This window comes from Dromaius novaehollandiae, chromosome 3 (assembly GCF_036370855.1).
Source record: "Dromaius novaehollandiae isolate bDroNov1 chromosome 3, bDroNov1.hap1, whole genome shotgun sequence".
In the NCBI taxonomy this organism is placed as follows: domain Eukaryota; kingdom Metazoa; phylum Chordata; class Aves; order Casuariiformes; family Dromaiidae; genus Dromaius; species Dromaius novaehollandiae.
The window spans coordinates 108,045,542-108,061,397 of NC_088100.1; the positions used below are offsets into that span (position 1 = coordinate 108,045,542).

Consider the following 15,856-nt stretch of genomic DNA (forward strand, 5'->3'; position numbering starts at 1 on the left):
ATTACTAATGGTGCAGTGTTAAAAAGCTGCTTGTAATCACTCAGTGAGATTGGCTTTACATAAAACTACACAGTTGAAGCATTATATGATTTTATTCTTTTAGTGGCAGTCTTTTGAAACTAATTTGCCAGAAAACACCAGATTTCCTTTGGATTTCAGTTTTACAAGCTGCGGACTGTATTGAAGTCCCTGTTGTTTATATTAAAGTGTTTGTGCTAGTGGCGATGGATGTATACAAAAGCTAATAAGTATTTTTAGAGGTCTAGCCAAGAGCTTATTGTTTGTTATAACAGTCATTAGAGATTTTGAATCCAGGACATAAAAAATGGATAAGTATATAATGATTTACTTAAATGTAAGTAAGGTCACATGGTTTCTTAGTATCATAAGAGCTATAAACCTTGTAGGTAATGTGTTATGTTTGAAATTAAGATAAAATATCTTTATTACCCACTTCATAAACAGATGTTTTACAGCATACTGAAGTTAGGGCCTGTTTTCAAAGGTACTTGTAAAGTCAACATCTACCACTAGAATCTGATGATAGATCATAATATAGAGGTTATATCAGTGCTATATTAATAAGTAAAGGTTCCATGCTTTTACAAAACTTTTTTGAGGTTACATTGAATTGAATATAAAAAAAATGCAGGTAAAAAAATTAAATACCTCACTGATAATATTTATCTGATTTGTGCATTCAGACAGATTGTTAGTTGTCTGTCTTGGCTTTTTTTCTTTTTGATATTAGGTGACATTTTGGAAAAAATACATTTTAAGGAAGTCGTTACTCTCACAAAAAATCTATGTGTGCAGGCATTAAGTAATAATAAAAAATACATGCAGAATGAAATGGAGAAGGAAACAAGTTTCTGAGAGTAGATGCTGCCTACCATCTTAGTTCATCTATATTAGCCTCAGGAAGGTTGTAATATGCTCCATCAGCTAGACCTGGTCAATGTTCTAATGGTGCAAGGCAAAATTTACAAGAACTGTGCTGATCCAGTTTAGTCAGATATGTTTTAAAAACTGCCAGTTCTAAATTCTAATTTTACTTATTAAATGATAACATGGGTAAGATCCGGATGAGAAACAAATAACATATAGCTGCCTCTAAAATCAAATGTGTTTTTTATTACCCCAGTTATTGCTGCCCAGAACATGTTCAAGTGAAAGCTCCCTTTATTAAGAAAGGAAGTTTATATTGTAATGTACCAGTTCTGGCACCTATATTAGATACTGTGATATCCACCTTGTATTTTTAATACAAGAGAGCATAATTTGGACTGAAAGAGCTTCACATAGAGATTTATTAGCAGAGGTGGATTTGGGAAACAGTTTCCTTTGGGAAGGACAACTGGAACCTTTGCTCTACTCTCTGAAGATATAGGCAATATTGTTTATCCAGTTGCTCTAGGTGAGCTTCCATCTTAACTACATTATCCCACATACTAGGACTGTGATAGGTTCAGAGGAACATACCTGGCTATTCAGAGTATTAGGATGGTTTTGGAGACCTAAGACGAAAGACCTGCCCTCTCTTTGCAAAGAGCTGGGCAGGAAGGGAGTGTGCCAATGGATCCTCTAAATGACCACAGGAATTTTGTGCTGCTTAGCTCTAATCCGCCCCTCCACCTATCTGGAGAGACCCATATTTTGTTATACTTGTCTGTACAAAACCTGGATCCTCACCATTTCATCATTCTTTCTCCTTGCCAGTTTAAAAATAAATTTGAGTCTTTTAAATCTAGTTCATCTGGCTTATGGAATAGACTTACTGAAGTGTCCTACTTGCTTGATTTTGAATTGATTTTCCTGGGAGGGAAATACTTTCTATATTTGTTTGGGGGGGAAATTTAGACGATCACTATATAGTCATCATGTACATTCAGCACTACTGCTGTCACCTATTTATGTAGTTCATAGAAATGCTGTTGCTTCAAATACAGTGACACACATTGGATCATCATGATTGCCTACTTGTAAAAGTAAAAATAATTAGCAGCAAGTTCTTTAAAATACTTGAAATTTTTTATGTGATAGTTCAGAGTTGTTAGAATATGATGATGTCAGTGAATATTTGTTCTCCATTAAAAGTATCAATAATACAAAACAAATGGATATCATGAACTGTGGTGGAAATCTGATGTGAAGAAAAACCAATAGCAAAAGGCTGGATTAGAGGCTGCATTCCTTGACAACAGATCTGGTATTTTCTCAGGCAGAACTTACAAATCAGGAACAGCTCATCTGATCTCTGTGAGAGCGTCCATATTCTTTTCACCATGTGCCTATATATTTTCAGGCTTATACTCCAAAACTTGCACTGTGTAGCAAGCTAAGTCTACTGGACAAAATAAAAGCAGTTAATCTTACCTAATAGCCTATGCTGAAGGAGTAATTTGAACAGATATTACATGATATTCAGATAGTTAGTTTTTACTAAAATATGTTAGTTTTTTACAGGTTACAAAGGGTAAAAATTATACTTGCACTGAAAAGCAGCATTTAAAAACAGCTTAGAATAAGTTATACTTGTGAACCACTCATGCCTTGGAGAACTTTGAGAACCTTGATTTTCATTAGGAAATAAAGGGGATGCCTGTCTCTTGTCATGTGCTGCTTTTTCCAGATCTTTTCCTTTTGTTTCTACTCCTTTTCAGAGTATATGTCAGAGAGAATTTAGTCCACAAGGTTTATCTCCTGTGTGTTTTTTTTTTTTTTTCTGTCCTTGCCAAAACTGTGGCTGCACCTAGGTAGCCTTCACAACAGTTTCACTAGTATGATTCACATAAAATATATCCCTGTCTACAACAGTCAGAAACTAGTTCCAAAACCAGTAGAACTAGCAAATTCAGGTTTCCTGTAGCTTCAGGTCTTACATTGTTTGTATCTCTATCCTGGAACATCTTCAGTTGTTCTCACATCTCTCTTATCCTCCTTTTTGTCCTGCCATGAAAGACAGACATGCTAGTAAAAACAATGTATGAGGTGACTGCTGCCAAACAGGAGAATGGATAGCAATGCATTCTCCCTGCCTCTCTCTCCCCCGAGTGCTCATCAGCTCTCTGTAAGCTAGCCAAGCTGCTAATTTTTACAAAATGACCAGGAATTTAATATCCTTGAATCTTCTGTCACTGCCATAGCTGAAATTGTCCTAAGTGTTCAAAAGCATGAGTGTTTTGGGGGGTGAAAGATGAGGGAGATAAAGGGCTTCAGTGTACGATCAGTTCAATATGGTACTGAGAAAGCGAGGTACTCCTCTCAAAAATTTTTTTAGCTGTTCTATTTCTGTTTTCTCTGATCCACAAATGGAGAAGATCTCCCTAAACACTCACAAGAAAAAGTGCATCAGTCACATTCCCAGGGTTTTCTTCCAAAGGTGCTATACCTTCTATCTCTGGGAGTCAAAACTGCTCTGAGATGCCAAAACACTACCATGACTCAAGTGGAGACTCCAGCTGGTGTAGCTTGATAAAAGCAGTTATGAGCCCCAAGTTATTAAGCACTGAGCAAAGTGCTCAGAGATGGTATGCTGGTGCTGTCTGAAGTGAGGCTTTCAAAACCAGGACTGTAGCCTCCAGTGCAAATTTTGTCTGTACCTTTAAGGTTGATAGTCCCAGTAGCAATGGCATTAATCTTCTTGTCTGCAATAAGAGTGACAACAGTGTTGCTACTATCAATCTATTTACTCCTGAGGCATATTTGGGAGCCAAGCGAACAACTCCGAATGTTGATTACTAGACTATTTCTTTCCCAAGTGGATAAATATCAATGTTTAAAATCAGCAAAAACTGATTTCTAACTTAGGTTATATGCACTTTTCCTCTAAGAAAATAAAGCAATTTGACATTAGATTCCAAATCATGAAAAACTGTATGCATTCCCAAATCTATAAAAGCTATTAGAATAATTTAGATAAAATACTCTAATTTCAGCTAGGGCATCCTTGCTGTTGGAGCTGTAAATTCACATCACTGAGCTAATCGAATCACTAGCTAGGCACCTGAAATAAGAAGGGTTGAGTGCCAGATCAGCTTTTGACAACTGCATCTTCTCTTGGATATGCAGGGAAAATTTTCCACAAGTAGTTTGTTCAGCTAGTTCAGATCAATCTCTACTATGTTCCAAGTTAAAAAATCAGAGGTTGAGTATGTGTGTTGGATACCCTGGGCCTGGAAGATACCATCCAAATTCTGTTCCTGCCCTAAAACTACACTTGTAAAGCTTTTCTGTTGGGGCTCTCTTTTGAGATGTGATGAATACATCCTTCTTTCCTCACTAGCTGGGAATTTAACATCACAACGGCCCTGAGAGGTACTGAATATCCATGCGCTCTTCCCTCCATTGAAACCCCAGGCACACAGAGAGTGAGCATTGTTGGTTCTCTGCTTTAATTGCAGTGTGCTGGAAGGTCTCATAAAACAGGATAAAAACTATGATAAAAAGTCTAAAAAAAAAGCTATATATGAAGGCTGAAAAGTTCAAATATAGACATGTCCTGGGGTACAGATTTGGGCATGGTGAGATCCAAACTTGAGGTTGATTTTAAGCATTTATGTTTAAATGAAAAGTAGGAGGGGAGAATGTGCATTATAAGAAGTAATTATGATACTAATCTTGCTCTGTTTGCCGTAGATGTTAATAGCGAATAAATTTTTTGCATGTAGGTCTAATGAAGCTTGGTCCTTATGTTCTTCAGGAGTGTAAAGCATTATGGCCAAACTGGTAAGTGAGTAACTTGATCGTATTTCATAAAAGTGTCAGATACTGAAGAGTGGGGATTTTACATTTAAAATGGTGAATTAGCCATATTTTGGATAGTGTGAAAATTTTTCACCAATCATTTTGATCCCTTAGAAAATTTAGGCATGCTCACAGCCTCAGAAGACTCTACATTCTTTTTTTTTGTTTAAATTCTTCACAGTAAATTGGTGAATTTTGAAAATGGTATTTAAAAACCATTAGTGAATACCATTGTGCCGTATTCCCATGGCTTTGTTTTCCTAATATGCTATTATTAAGGTCTGAATGGATGTATTTAGTGATTTGATTTTGCTATTAATATATTGCATCATTGTAATAATGAAGCATAAGTCTTTAGTCTTTATTTTCAGTTAAAGACTTCTGATTCACTGGATGCTCTCTCAAGCTGTCCAACCCTCACCCCCTTTACAGGGCAGAGCGAGGAGGACTTCAAGGATAATACTTACTTTAAATCTACACCATCTACCTTTTGGGACCCTGTTAGATCCTACAATTTAAGTATCCTTAGCTGGGGTCAGTATTTAGGCAGGAGATTATCCAGGAACATGAAAGTGCTATGGGAAGTGCTTGAGGTTTTTCCATAGAAGTCTTGTCTTCTGTGTAAACAACTTCTTGTCTGGGTGTGGAAGGACATGACTGCTTGGGGTTCCCCAATGTCGGGAAGACTCTATGGCGTACAAAACTCGTATCATAACTGTGCATTGACTTTTAAGACTCAATGGTTCTTTTGCAAGGGAAAGGGTAGCCAGACAAAAATCCAATTAAAATTGAATTCCTGTGCAGTTTTAGTGAGACGTGTTCTTAATATCATTGTCTCAGTTGCTGGAGAGTGTTATAGTTTGTGCTGGTATATTTTATGGTGAGCAAATATATTCTTGTTTACTGCTGTAACATCATATCTAAAGTTATACATCAGTTTCAGTTCCTTTGAACAAAAGTGTAAACAGATCAAGTTGTGGTCTAGGAAGCAGATTGCCTGGATCTAGGAATTTATAGCTACAGCTAATGGCAACTTTGCACTCCTGGCAGTTGGTGTAACTTAGAGCTGCTCTTAAACCACTTTCATTTATGCAGATGGACTGGCTCAGCACCTGGCTGGCTGGCTGAAAAAAGCTTTTAAAGAAAGTTTGCAACAGATCTGAGTAAGAATACTGCATATTGACAGGTTACTAGTACTTTTACTGTAGAAATGGACTGTTTTGATTTATCAAGATGATTTTTTGGGGGAAAAAAACCACAAAGTAGAAAAAGTGGCTCAACCCAAGTCAGCCCCCAGCAAACTGCTATGGGATGTTAGAAACAATTCCAGAATCAGAAGGGCCTGGAACACAAAAGAACACGAAAGGTTTAAAAAGTGACTTTCTCCCAGGAAAGTGTTAATGATTAAAGAGGACCAGGCTGAAATGCAGGCCCCACAGAAGATTCTGATAAGGTTAAACCTGCCTCAGTTACCATCAAGAGATGGCAATCCCTCTGTGCATACTGTGGTTTTAATGTTTTTCCCTCCATACGCTTCATTCATACTAGTCAACTAAGCAGTGATTTTGTCACAGTATCTGACTACTGATCTTGCAGAGAAGTACAGCAGGTGTTCAAACCTGGACAAAACTGATAGGTAAATATGTTTGATGCCCAAGGCACTGCAGCATGGGCATGATCTGAAAGCAAAAGACTGGCAGAATTTCATTCTTGCAGAGATAAAGACCTGGTGCCTGAAACCTGAAGGATTGTACCTTGAGCTTAAAAGGAGAGACAGAAATCACTGCAAGTTTTAACTCCATGTTTTTAAACTACCATCTGAGATCAAATGCTTTTTCTGTTTGATCCTGCTATGAAGTCACAATACTGGATTTGTCATGTCACAATTATTTTCCTAGTGATAGTCTGTGATATGCAATGATATCATGTTAATTCTGTGTAAGATCAAACACAAGGTCACAGCGGGCAGTGAAGAAAATCCAAGTAATACATAGAGATTGTCAGCCTTGCTATAGAAAGACAAAAACATACCAACTAGTGTTTCTTTTTCATGCGCTCAATACTTTTCTTCACAAGTTTGTTATATCTGTGAACTTCTCAGGAAAACTAAGTCTGTAAATTAACTTGCTGAATATCTGCAAAGTAGTCTTACTTGCTGATAATCTTCATATAAGAATTATAGAATATTCTCCTAAAGAGCAAAAAGAAAGGGTATTTTGCAGTGTATATTCAGTACTGGAGATCCGTGTTTTCCTCTTGCTTGTTAATTTGACTTGCTCAGGCTATCTGGAACTCCCTTCCTGTTTCCCTCCAAGACATTGAGTCACTTCCTTTCTTTAAATAAAAATCCCTTTCATTTCTCTTTAAGTGATGATGGATTCTCTTTCAAGAATTCTGATAAAATCAACTGAATTATATATAGATTTTCACATTCTAGATGACCAAAATCATGCAATTAGAGATGTTAAAATTAGAGCTTACAGCACTGTGTCTGTACTCAGAATTTTACAAATTACTGAAAGTAGCTTGTTGTCTAAGAGTATATTTTAATGAAATTTTAATTTCTTGTTTAACCAACAGATGGGAAATTTTAGATTTGCAGATGAAATGATAATTTATTCAAACCACTTTTATTTGCTATACAAGGAATGCAGATTTGCAACACAAACATGAAAGTATATTTACTTTCCTGTTATGTAATAAACAAATACACAGAAAAGTTGAATTTTGCTTTTAGTAAAACGTTTCAGGCCCAGTCATCTACCAGTAAAAGGGGTAAAATGCCACTGAAGATTTCACAGTCATATTCATTGATAAGGTCATTACATCTGGCCTGTTTTTTAGCGTAGATAAAAGCACATGGTTGTTACTACTTTCTTAATGCAATTTACTACATACACACCTACATACATACGCTCCCTCAACGTGTACAAATTTGAGAATTTGTATTACCCCAAAGTGAGTGTTGTCCCCCACATACTTTCTCCAATTTACTAGCTGGTAGGAAAACAGAGAAAATATTGTTAAGATTTTCTGTGTATGTACTTACACTATGGCTGCTGGTGTAAGACACTGGGTAGACATATTAATAGGTAAGTACAAAGAAGACTGAAGATGTCAGTTTAAGCCATGGTCCAAATTCACTGTTGGTACCGTGAAGTGGAATTACATGAGTTACAGTCCTGGAGCTACAGCAGGGATTTTGGGCTGTAATCCTCCATATGATCCTCCATGTCAAAAATACCATTCAGGGATAACTGACATAATTCTAAGTGAAGTTCAAGGTTCAAATCTGAGCTTGCTGAGCTAAATATTGGTTTATACTCTGTCCTACATAGTGTAATATACTTTTCAGTAGGGATGATTTAAGCTGCCACACCAGTTCTGTCTTTATTTGTGTATATGCAGTCCATTGACTGTAACAGAGCTATAACAATAAAAGTAGGTATAGAATTTAGCCATTTACTGTATGGAAAAACTGACTTGTGTTTTATATTTAGCAATATATTTATTTTAATCCATCTATCCTACTGCCTTTATCCATCTATCCTGATGCCAACGTGCTTTATTATTATATCACTGTAAAAGGGCTGACTTGAAATGTATATGGATAAACTGTCAATAGAAAATAAAAAATCCTAGGGAAAAAGAATGAAGTCTAAAGACCTTACAAGTTGTTACCTTCTTAGTCACATGTTGTGAAACTTTGTATCTCTAAAGGAATATCAGTGTTGCCTTCATTGTATTTAAAAATTACTTTTCACTTTGCAAATTTCCTTTAGTCATTTCTGATTGACATAAGGAATACTGATGTCTTTGTGTATTTTATCCTTGATGAAATCTCATCTGGAATTTACTGCGCCCTGCACTGGGCCTGAATCGGCGCAGAGGAAGGCAGCTATGGAGAGCAAGGGCAGGGAGACCTGTCCTGACCGGGAGGACAGAGGAGCTTGTCCAGTTGAGTTTAGGAAAGCAAGGGATGGAAGAAATGTGTTCTTTCAAACAGAATAGAGATTAAAAAATCAGGGAAAAGGAACAATTTAAATTACAGGACAATGTTAGTGAGCAGTGGAAGTACGTGAAGAAATTTAGACTAGAAGTTAGAAGGAGGTTTCTGGTTGTTTAGAAACTGAGATTTCCAAATATCCTTCCTATACAAATAGCAGGGAAAGCCTACCCTGCCCTCAAATATTTGGGGTTTGAAAAGTTTATGAAGAGAAGTATATGAAATGGATTTCTGAGGCAGAAGAGGAGTGAATGCCGTGACCCCATGGACTCCCTCCTTCACATGTTGCCGGCCTGTCCGGTTTTCCAGAAAGTGGCCGAAGGCTTCTCTGAATCTTTCCTCTGAAATGTAGCTGCTGCCGCCACATCAATGCACCGAGATATGCCCGTCGGGACCCCTCCCGAGGCTTTCCTCATGCCAAGTAGGAAGTCATGGGAAAAGATCCGTTTTGCTTAACGGGACGACTCACATGCACAGGTACCTTTGCATGCACTGCATCACGGCAGAAGGGGGTCCACAGTGATGAGAGGTTTGTTGCTCCTTTTTCTGAAGTCACATCTCAATGAATTTGCACTTTCCTTACTCTGAATGTTTCCATGAACTAATTTCTTTATATAGAGACATATGGGAGAATAAATCACTTGTGGGATAAAAATCCTTAATAGTGTCAGAGAAGCATAAATATAGAATTATAGGCTCTTTTGCTCTCACTGGCGTGGCTGAATAGGTGGGAATTACACCCATTATGTGCCGTTTTAGTTAAATTGTTACCCTGAGGGCTTAGGCCAATGCTCCATCTCCGACTAGAAAACAAAGGACTAATATACAGAGATACGGGTGAATTTTTGCTTTGCGAACGAGCTGCCAATTTTTTTTCCTGCAGAAGTTGCACAATTTAAATTCAAATTTTAGAGATTGTTAAATCCATCCCCAGGGCTGATTCACCCCGGCGTGGGCGGATAAACAAGCTTACCTTCTCTGCAGACGTCTCCTCCCCGCCCAGGCAGCGGAGTGCCCAGCACACTTATTTTTTGTTTTTAGGCAAGTTTTTTTTTTTTTTGGCACCCCGTCTCGGTTAGTCTCTGCTGCGGTTCCCAAAGAGCCCCCCGGGAGGGCGCAGGCCGCCCGCCCCGCTCCGCGGCAAAGCCCGCAGCGCGGCCGCTCCCCGCCCCGCGGCTTCCTCTCCTGGGCCGAAACCTCCGGCTTCTGGACCCTTGTAAAGGAAAAAAAACCCCAAAACCCCAAACCCCACAATATCAGTAACTAAAGCACCCCGGCGGCCGGCAGCGCTGACTCACGAGCGGGCGCCCCCAGGCGGGGGGGGCTGCGGGCACCGCCCCGGGCACGTTTTGGCGGTGACGCAGCCCCGCAGCCCCCCACAGGCGCGACCCCCCCAACCGGGAGCCCGCGGGCGGGGCCGGGCGGGGCAAGCACCCCCCCGGCAGCCGCGCCCCGCATTCTCTGCGCTGAACTTTACCCGACTTCGCCACCGCCCCTTCGCCGCAGCCCGCCGCGCCGCGCCGCGCCCCGCCCCCCCGCTCGCTGAATATTCATGAACGGCCACACCCCCGGTGCCGCGCCTCACTGGCCCGCGCCGGCGGCTAGCGGCGCCCCGCGCGCTCCTATTGGCCGGTGGAGCCGCCGCTCGCCGCCGGCCCCCGCGCTCGGCACCGCCCCCCCAGCGGTGACTCAACAGGGCGTGGAGGCTGGTCCCGCAGCGGCGGCGGCGCAGCCCTCGCCCTCCCCCCGCGGCAGCCACCGGAGCCGGCAGGCACAGCCCAGCCCAGCGCACTCATTGTTCCGCTAGCTCCGGGCACCATGGACGAGCTGGACCAGTCCCCCCTGGTCTCCTCCTCCTCCGGGCCAGCGCGGCCGCAGCAGCCCCAGTTCAAGTACCAGTTCGTGCTGGACGACGAGAAAGACGAGGAGGAGGAGGAAGAGGAAGAGGAGGACGAGGACTTCGACGAGCAGCTGGAGGTGATGGAAAGGAAGCCGGCCGCGCCGCCCGCCGCCGCCCTGCCCGAGCGGCCGCCGCAGCTGCTGAACCTCGGCGGCCCCACCGAGCTTCCTCTCCCCGCCGCCGCCCCGGAGCCGCCGCCGTCCGACCGGAGCCCCCCGGGGGCCGTCTCCTCCTCCTCCGCCGCCGCCACGCCGTCCCCCGCGCAGGAGCAGCCGCTGGCCCCCGCCCGGCCCGCTCAGCCCGAGCCCATCCTCGGCGGCCCCCGCAGAAAGGGGTCCTCCTCCGGCTCGGCCGGTGAGTGCCGTGGTCCTTGGAGCCGGCCCCCGCCAGGCGCGCTCCCCGTCTCCCCACTCCCGCCGGGCGGCTGCCGCCCTCCCTTTGTCTGCCGCCCCGCGGCCTCCCCGCGCCGCCCCGCTGGGGCGCCGCCCGCCCCCACGGCTGGCCGCGCTCCCCGCCCCGGGTCGGCTCATTGGGGAAAAGGGATTTTTTTTCCTTTTTTTTTTTTTGTTTCCTTTCCCCTCCCCCCCGCTCCCTTCCCCTCCCCCCCGCTCCCTTCCCCTCCCCGCTTTCTTATGTTAATGGCGGGAGGGGGAAAGCGCCGCCCCGGCTGACCGCCGCGCCTCGCACATGGGCCGCCCGGGGGCGAGGCCGCAGCGGCCGCCCCGCCCTGCCCCGCCCCGCCCCGCCCCGCGCCGCGCCGCTTGGCAACGGCCGCGTCGCGCGGGGCCGCCGCGGGGGGTGGGCGGCGGCCGGCGCCGCGGTAACGGCCGTAACCGCCCCTCTCCGGCGGCAGCGGCGCGTGCTCGAGCCAAGCCGGTTCCCGCCACCGCCCCTTCCCGCCGCCGCCGCCCCCTCGTCGCATTGTCGCCGCTGCGTCAGGGCGGTCTGCGGCGGCGCTGGCGGTCCCCAGCGGCGGGGGGGTGCTGCGGCCCCGCTCTGGGGAGGGGGGAGGTACGGGTGCTTTTGATCTGAGTCATTTCAAATAAGCCACCTCGCCGGGAGGGGAGCGGGATTAGGGGCAGAGCCGCTCCTCTCCCAGGCCTGCCTGGCGAGGGCGGGCGGCCAGGCGAAAGGTGGCTCTGCGGGCGGGCTTGGCCGGGCGTGCCGCCCTTCTGTGAAAGCAGGCCTCGGCGGTAGCGCGCTTCTGCCTCACGCAATCTTAAATCCCCTGGAAAGTGTGAAGGACGTACGCAAGCACAGAAGGCACGCGGAAGGCGTGTTGCGCTAGGTGTGGTAGCGCTGGAAAACATGTCAGCCTCACATCGTGCGTATGCCCCTGCAGTCGCAGATAGCCATCGCTGTGGCTTGGGGCCTGCGTGGAGAGAGTACCTCCACTGACAGATGTCCCTGTAATGTTGGGGTGCTCCCCGGTTCGAAGCTGGCGCACTGCTACCCACCGAGCAATCGCCAGTACTGCTAAAACACCAAAATTGTGCTTGCAAGGCCTCTAAATCCAGGGGCTGACCAACGTGTGGCAGGCTGGTTGCAACTGTACCTTGGCTCCGCTTGCCCTTGGTTTGAAATACAAGAACTAACTTGAGGTGATCAAAACAATGAAAATGAGCAAGTCGAGGTGCCTTCTTATGACGAAAGTCGTTTCTTATCTTAGTATTGTCTTACTGCCGCATTGCATAGGTCTTAAAGATGCAGGATTTCCATAATGACTTGATATTAAGGTATGAATAAAAGTGGTACTCCTGGCTTAATTAAAAAAGCCTGGAACACAATAAAAAGCCTTCGTTAAACATGAATTAAATTTTGTTTTCTTGGAGTTTTCACCGTGCATTTAATTTGTGTATGTGAGAGGACTTCATGGTTGTGCTGTTTTCCTTCCGGAAGTCTAGGTGCTACTGTTTTGCTCTTTTACTAGCTCTCAGAGTAACAGTATGCTGAGCACTCTTTCATTTCCACCCTTTGGAGGGCAGATAATCGCATGAGCTTGCAAAAGATTTACGAGGAGCAATAATACATGATAGGTGAACAGAAATTTTTCTGGGTAAGTTGTTTGGGTGGAGCTGTGGAAAGTTTGAGCAGAACGGAATGGAAGGAATGGGATCAACCAGATCTTGCTGTTGCCTTTATCCCTACTTTTCAAAGCATGATTTCTAGAGCTTTTTCTTTTTCTTTTTTTTTTTTCCTTCTCTCCTCCTCTCCTTACTCCCTGCCCCCAGAAAGGGAAGGGAAGGCAAGGAGCAGAATAATTCCTGAAATATTTCTTCTTTATAAGAGTAGATAGAGTGAAGGAGATGTATTTCAAGAGTACGAGAACTGGGTAGTGTTGGTGAGAAGCGGTGTAAAAGACTTACAGGATTTAATTGGAAGGGACAGATTCATCAGTGCTGATTAACTTAGAGTTGTGTTTTAGGGAGGCATGACTTCCAGAGACAGGGTGTTGTGACACAGGTACGATGCCTGTCTAATGATTGGTTAGGACATAATAAGGTTATGTTTTAAGCACTTGAAACTACCAAATGAAAACTATAAACTGTTTGACAGATGTATTCTCTAGACATGTCACAAATACTTTGGTCCCCTCAGATGGAGAAGTATTCTATATGTTAAGCATGTTAAGTATCCATTAAACATCAGCACTTTTTTTTGTTAGTTTCAACACCAACTATGTAGGTATAAAACCATCTCAATCAAAATATTTAATTTGACTTCAAACTAGTTCAATTCCAGTGTTCCTGTGAAAGTGACAAAATTAAATGCATGTCTGGGGCTTGTGGCAAGGTGGCCTCAGAACAGCTAGTCCTCTATGATGCTTTCTCCTCTTAGGGTTACGCTCCATTTACTTTTAGGTCTGTTATATGGATTTAAGGTGTAAGTGAAGAATTTTAGTCCATAATTTAGAGAATATTCTCTTCATACTTAGAATATCAGACTTCGATCTAGGGAGGTTTTCAGTCTAAATAACTTGGAAACTATTTCAAAGAGATGGAGAAATAGTGGTGCCTATCACAAATATGCGAATAATAGCAAGGATTCTTTTAACTGCAGCAGTGGGTCATAGCGCTGCTTTTTTAGTAGTGCAGCAGTAGGGAAAATGTATGAGCTAGTTCATGTCCCATTGAAATGTACTATTTATATATCTGGTGGTGTTTTAAAACCTACATACTTCTAATGAGGATCAACTAGATATTTATAAATACTCAGCATCGCTGTTATAAGAGACTGCGACATAATTATATGCTACGCTACTCTGTGGCTGTATATCAGCAGGCTACCTTCTTAAGGGCTAATATAAATATTTGCAGAAGAAAATGAGCAAGATGACTGCAGTAAGACTTCTGCTCTCTTGAATACTTTTTTTGGCTGCTCACTGTTATGGGAAGCAGCGTGACAGAAATGTCTATGAAGTGATGCTTGAAATTGAATTTTTTTTTCTTCTTTAGAGTTTACTGTTTAAATCTTTTGATTACTTAAATTTACATGAGGTGCAAAGAAAAGTATATTCAAGGTAGTCGCACATGGTAAAAATAATGCACACTTTTTTTTTCTAGCTGTGCAAAGTAAAACTAACCAGTAAACTATAATGACAAGATACTACTTTCCATCTTTCAAGGCTCAAATCCTAGCAGCACATACTGCTGTCTGTAAAGGCAGGTTTTACACCATTTTATTTGAAGAGGCTCTTGAAATATGAAATTAAGCCATGCACTTGCAACCAAACAGGCTGGCCATGTAGAGTGACAGACCAGCGTAGGCAGTGAATGGAGATGAAGGAGATGTCTGCTTGTGTGTCAGTTGCCTGTAACTCAGCCACAGTTTAGTATGTGCACAGAGGTTCTGAAGGCTGAGTTTATTAATTAGTCTTGTTTTTCATTTAGTTTTATAGCACATGGTATTAATTCATCAATGTGCAGGAGGGATTTCGTAAATGGTTTGTTTACATGCAAGAAAGTGTCTAGCAAAGGTCAGCAGGAATGCCATTAGCTCCAAGCTCTACCAGGAACACATAAGCTATTCTGTGGCAGAGTTATTCCTCAGCAGGCTGACTCCAACTGCAGCAGGTGGTGAAATATTGGTGATCTATACCTGGTGAAATACAGTGATCTATACCTGTTTCTTCTCACTACGTGGAAGGTACCTGTTATCCTGCAGTAGAATTATTTGCTTGCTGAGATCCTGTAATTTTGCATTCTATCCAAATTCTAAAGCAGCATATATATTATTTAGTTTTTCTGTGTGCCGCCGCAATGTGTTAGTAAAACTATGAGGGAGGTTGTTATTACCCACCCACATCCAAGCTAGGATGTTACTTTGTTCTATTGCTCATTGTCCCTTATAGTTTCATATGGAGGAGACTAGTAACCAGCAATTTGACTCTTTCAGTACAGCTAGTATCTTCATTTTCCTCTTTTGTGTTCTCGTATGTAGGTGACTATTCAGTAAGGGATCTTTTTTTTGTTTGGTTTTATTTATTGTTGTGCGCACGTACATTGTCTGTCACATTGGCACCTACTTCTATAATTCAACTACTGTAAGATATTCTAAAGGCAAAAAGCTATGTCTTCTATTAACCAGAAGTATGTGTGAGGATAGTCCTGCCAAGTTCAACAGTACATGTGCTTGGTGTGTATTCCATGATTTGCTTTCCAGGATGAAACTACACAGCTTGCACCTACCATATAATGATGTAGCCCTCAGGGAAGTTTCGAATTGCATTGGGAGTTTTCCCCTTGGAGAAGAAATCCTATAAACCACAAATTTGACGACAGCAAAAAACTCCTGTTTGTTTACCTTTTTTTTCCTCTTCCTCCCTATCTTTATTTAAGAAAGGAAGCTTGCAGCATGTTTACAAAGTGACAGCTCTTTTGGCCGCACTGTTACATAACTGCTGGTGAACACTGAACCTCTGTTACCTTGTTCGATGACCGCCATGACTCTTTTACAGGAATCAAAGGCAACATTCAAGACTCCTGGTCAGCACTGTTCTCCTACTGGTTAGTAGAGAGTTGCTAGGAAAGTGTCAAGTTCTTCTGCAACAGTTGATCTACAGATGGCTTAGAAATGACTGGTAGTTGGAATATAAAGGCCTATGGTCACGAGACTCAAACTTGGCAGCTTAGGGGAGAGAAATATGCTGTGATTGTTAACAACTGGCCTGGTGGGGGAAAAATATCTTGAAGTAGAGCTGATAC

General features: G+C 43.0%; 1 protein-coding gene and 1 long non-coding RNA gene across 3 annotated transcripts in view; one reads left to right on the plus strand and one right to left on the minus strand.

The window, feature by feature from the left end:
• Positions 1-7,865: 7,865 nt before the first annotated feature.
• LOC112987755 (uncharacterized) lies at positions 7,866-10,286 on the minus strand. Its single transcript, XR_010388589.1, has 2 exons — positions 9,726-10,286; positions 7,866-9,360 (listed from the first exon to the last, which is right to left on the minus strand). It is a non-coding gene; the product is annotated as an uncharacterized LOC112987755 (long non-coding RNA).
• Positions 10,287-10,406: 120 nt separating this feature from the next.
• The window catches only part of RTN4 (reticulon 4), a 48,532-nt gene continuing 43,082 nt past the window's right edge, over positions 10,407-15,856 (plus strand). Inside the window, exon 1 of one of the 2 annotated variants that reach the window (XM_026108055.2) lies at positions 10,407-11,006. In XM_026108055.2, the coding sequence (XP_025963840.2) occupies positions 10,571-11,006 (436 nt within the window). In that variant the 5' untranslated portion in view covers positions 10,407-10,570. The remainder of the gene's footprint in view (positions 11,007-15,856) is intronic. The other variant, XM_026108049.2, reaches the window with a different exon arrangement.